This window comes from Centruroides sculpturatus, unplaced genomic scaffold (genome assembly GCF_000671375.1).
Source record: "Centruroides sculpturatus isolate CEXI.00-Female unplaced genomic scaffold, Cexi_2.0 scaffold625, whole genome shotgun sequence".
Lineage (NCBI taxonomy): Eukaryota > Metazoa > Arthropoda > Arachnida > Scorpiones > Buthidae > Centruroides > Centruroides sculpturatus.
Genome location: NW_019384830.1, coordinates 450,466 through 455,478, shown reverse-complemented (window position 1 = coordinate 455,478; position 5,013 = coordinate 450,466). Strand labels below are relative to the sequence as shown.

The 5,013-nt window shown below is 34.9% G+C and overlaps 1 protein-coding gene across 1 annotated transcript in view; it reads left to right on the top strand.

The window, feature by feature from the left end:
- The first annotated feature begins 338 nt into the window (after positions 1–338).
- Positions 339–5,013, top strand: part of LOC111630094 (acidic mammalian chitinase-like) — a 19,750-nt gene continuing 15,075 nt past the window's right edge. Inside the window, exon 1 of the mRNA XM_023374114.1 lies at positions 339–402. Coding sequence (XP_023229882.1) covers positions 339–402 — 64 coding nt within the window. The remainder of the gene's footprint in view (positions 403–5,013) is intronic.

Here is a 5,013-nt window from a genome sequence, read left to right as displayed (position 1 = left end):
CACAGGACCGAAGGGTCGACATTGCGTCGGCGAAGACAGCAATGACAAATTTATCAGGACTGACACCACTGTGTCTTCTGGGTAGACACAGAGACCGTTACGTTCGAATTTACGCGCGAGCAGTCGCGTTGTGGGCGGTTGGACTCGGGATAAAGACCAATTAGGCTAAAGAAATGCGCTTTACAATTCGATTATAGAAATTAATATCCGTTTATTGATTATATAGGCCTAAACTAGTTACACTTATGCTTTTAGAGAGAGAGAGAGTTTACAATTGTTCGCGCATGGTATTTACCTGAAGACCGCTTTCTTGAATTGGGTCCTTTTTCGGTGAAGACATGTTCTTGGTGGATACTTGGCCTCATCGGCTTCTGATCACTGGCTATTGGAGGAGCATCGGCGGTAAATTGTATCCGAGTGTACACACACGACCAATCTTCGAGGACGCGAACTCTTCTGTCGGGCGAACTCCCTGTCGCGTCATCGAATCCTTCTCCTTTATTTGGGGGTCCTCCCCCTCGCAATTCTTGTCCTTTTTTGGTAAAATCGTTCTTCACGTCCAATGGCGATTTTTCGCATTTGATTCCTAGTGAAACATATGACTTTCGAGCTTTAACGGTAACATAATATATATAAGTATAGCAGATAAGCAGAGGAAAGTAAAATGGGTGCAGAATTGCAGACGGGATAAGTGTCAGCCAACTGAACGTTCTAAACTGTGCGAGATTAGTGTATAATATACACTAATCTCGCACAGTTTAGAATGTTTAGCTGGCTACAGTAAATGTCATTAAGGTGACCAACATTTTTTTACAATGAAAAGGAGGACACAAATAAATCGATAGAAAAAATATCGTAAATAAAAAAAGCATTTTATTCATTGCAACAATAATACAATATAATATTCTCTACTGAATGCGTATGTGCCGTGTCGTGTTTCGATAAGAAGTAAACAAAGCCACTTGCGTGCGGAGCGCATACGTCTCATAATCGCACTGTACCGAGCCTTGATGAATCGTCATGTCAAATATAAACACGTCACATAACATCACACGCAACGGATCGGCTTGGCATCGATCGAATACGGATATTTACAGATTAGTCTTCAAATATCGAAAAGAAAGACAGAACTTACAAAAGATAATATCGTGTATTATTTTATAGGTACTGTCTTTGAGACGTATACATGAGCTTACATTAGCGAGGAATTTTATATAGTACGATAAAATAATTATTTCAACATGTTTTGACTTAAAATGTATTTTTTTTTTATTTATATATACAGTATATATAGTTTTAGTGGAGTCTTCCGTGACAGGAGAAACAATTCAAGAAAGTGATGATAATACTTTAGATAAATTAAATAAAAAAAAACAACTTCATGTTTATTTAAAAAAGCCTTTGTACATTCGATTTTTTTTTATTAGAAAACTTTTCTTGACGAGTAAAATGGCGGCTCGTCTCTGATTCCAGCAAAGAAAAGAAAGGAATCAGTGGGGACGCACGTTCTAACCTAACCTAACCTATTCTAATAAATTACCATAATTATTACCAACCNAATGTATTTTTTTTTTATTTATATATACAGTATATATAGTTTTAGTGGAGTCTTCCGTGACAGGAGAAACAATTCAAGAAAGTGATGATAATACTTTAGATAAATTAAATAAAAAAAAACAACTTCATGTTTATTTAAAAAAGCCTTTGTACATTCGATTTTTTTTTATTAGAAAACTTTTCTTGACATATTAAACACACTGGGAATCCTATTAAATTTGCAACAACCCCATAGGATTCAGTCCATTCATTTCTAAATTCTCTATTTTATTCTACTTTTTTTCCAGCCACATTAAATATTATTCTCGATACTAGTAAAAACTTATATCCAATATTTTTCTTTTGCACACTATATTTAATGAAGTAAACACGAGTAAATAAGAACAACCTAAAACCACCATAAGCCAAGACGACACTGTTGTTTGCCGCCATTTTTAAATGAATGTAAGGAGATTCGTGATGGTTCGTGTATCTGATTTAAAATTCTTACAGTCTCGAGATGTTTCCACGTGTTATATTTTTATACGAAACCACGAGGCCCATGGACCAAAACTGTCCAAAGATTCTCACGAAATATTACGACAATATTACACCGACCCTTAATAGCCATCTACTAAAACTCTAAATTCTACCTTTGCTAGGTTAATTTGACTTCAAACTTTCGTGAAACAAGACAGTGCTATCTTTTGTATAATCTTTGTTCCTTTGTTACATAAATAATTAAACTTTATACATTAAACTTACAGTATTATATCTATACAATCTAGTGCATGAAATACTCTAACTACTAACAATGAAAGTCAGTAACGATACCTTACCATAAAAAAAAAGCTCAAATATTGCAAATGAAATATAATGTGCTTCGAAACTCGTATGTTTATTAGATGCCCTCTAGAGGGTCAACATAGACATTGGCGTATCAAAACTGTACGGTTATGGTTGCCAGGTAAAATTTTATTATTTTTTTCTTACATTTTTCTCTTAATTTCCCTACTCGTTGCATAATAATAGAGGCTTATACAAATTGCATTAGAACAAGCCATTTGTATAAATGTAATGCTTCAGATGACAGACACTCACCGCTGCAGAAGACCCGAGAACGTGTCCAGATGGGTGGTAAACCCTAAGAAATTGTCGAGTGGTTGTCGGTTTGAATTTGTTGGTCCCACAATAGGCTTGACTAAAAAAAAAAAGGCCCTACAGGACTGAAAGAGTTAATCTTAACTAAACCAGCTCCTAAAATCCCCAAAAATAAAGAAGGTATCCAGCTTATTTAACTGTTAAAAGAAGACACACGCTTTGACCTGATACGTAACCATATTGCAGTAGTTCTTCCGTGGAACACAGGTGTTCCGCAAACCTACCTCGAGTGCTCCACGAAAGAAAAAATTTTAAGGTTTTATTCAAATTTATTCTCATTGCTATATTCGTAGATAATCCCATGTTTCTATTTTATTCAATACAATATATTAAACTTTATTAGTTTATTGTTTCATTGTTTCCTGAGAATAGTAAACATGGAATTGCTTATCAATTTTTGAATGTATTAATGCTAATGCTCCGTGCAATAAAAATTATATGAATGGTGTTACGGGGTCTCAGCTGAGATCCCGTAACACCATTAACCTACTAATTAAGGCAGAGGTTAAGAACCACTGCCTTACTGTTTACATTTCACTACTCTCCAGAGGCTTCGATCCCTCTATAATTACGGCACAGAATGTCATGATGGTCGGATGGCCCAGCAATTAATTAGAATAATTTTTTTTAAAAATAAACGGGATATCAAACCACAATTACAAATTGAAATTAATATAGGTTAATGATGTTTCTATTTACAGTAGAGCGTCGTTTATCCGAAAGCTGGTTATCCGAAACGTCCGTTATCCGAAAGCATTCCAGTAGGCAAATTTAAATTTTCGCTAGTGCTGTGGCGCTGCAATCTTCGGCTATTTCTCGGGCTACTCAAATATTTTACGTTTTTGATACTAAATTAACATCTGAAGTATAATTTTTTATTGTTTTTATATTTTTCAATAAATTTATTTTGTTTGTACAAAATAAAAAAATAATTTTTAACGATACAATAGTCTTCGTTAGGCTTAACATCGACGAAAATTCAACGCGAAGCGACACGCAACGGAGAGAAATTTCAACATGGGATAAATTAATATATTTTTTCGTACATGATTCGTTATCCGAACCACCCCAGTCCCCAATTAATTCGGATAAACGACGCTCTACTGTATTTATTATCTTAATTATTTATTATCTTATTATTTATTATCTCCGCTCAGTAGGCACTAAAAGGGCGTCTTCCTTTTCACATAGTGGACTCGGTTTGGATTAATGGGGGAATAAGGCAACGCAATCCATGGGCGATTGTCGAGGGAGGATGCCTTCCTGGATGGAAGACTGGGTTAATAGAATACCGCTCTAGGATACCCGAAAACACCAGAAAGTTTACATGGGCATAGTTTAGACTCCTTCCTCACCGATCGCTCCTAATATAGGCCTGACCAAACTTACAAGACCCACTAGTGGCTGAGTAGATGAAACCATTGAACACCGGCACCCGACCACGTGGCGTTTTCTTGGTTTTCTTTACGTAGTAATTCATCTAGGAGGCAATGTTTTCTTGGCGTTACCTTATTCCCTATCAAACCAATCCGAACTCGTGATGGAAAATGGCTCTCTTAGTATCTACAGAGTGAAAAGAATTAAGAAAAACAAGTTATAAAAACGATATTAATATCAATTTTTAATTGTGGTATCATATTTAATTTATTTTTTGAAAATTATTCAATAAATTTTAAAAATACAGTAGAGCATTGTTTATCCGAATCAATTGGGGACTGGGGTTGTTCGGATAACTGATTATGTACGAAAAAATATATTAGCCTATCCCATCCTGAAATTTTTCTCTGTTGCGTGTCGCTTTGCGTTGAATTTTCATTGATGTTAAGCCTAACATAAACTTTTTAAAATAATAATCGTGACTATTGTATCGTTAAAAATTATTTCTTTATTTTGTACAAACAAACTAAATATATTGAAAAATATAAAAACAATAAAAAAATTATACTTCAGAACTTAATTTAGTATCAAAAACGTAAAATATTTGAGTAGCCCAAGACATAGCCAAAGATTGCAGTGCCACAGTACAGTAGAACCTCGAAAACTCGACCTAATGTGGACCGAAGGGTGGCCGAGTTTGTGAAAATGCCGAGTTATCGGGAATGGGGTTAAAAAAAATAAGTACGAGTATTTCCTCAGAAAATACTGTACTGTACTTGTACAGTATTTACTTGTACAGAATATAACAGAGAATAAACTGCCCAAATACCCTTAAACAAAGGAAAAGTACGTCCTTTATGAAGGCATAGAGCCACTACATGAAAATGAAAATTAATGAATACACTGTGTACAGTAATTTACCTGATAAGACAGACCTCA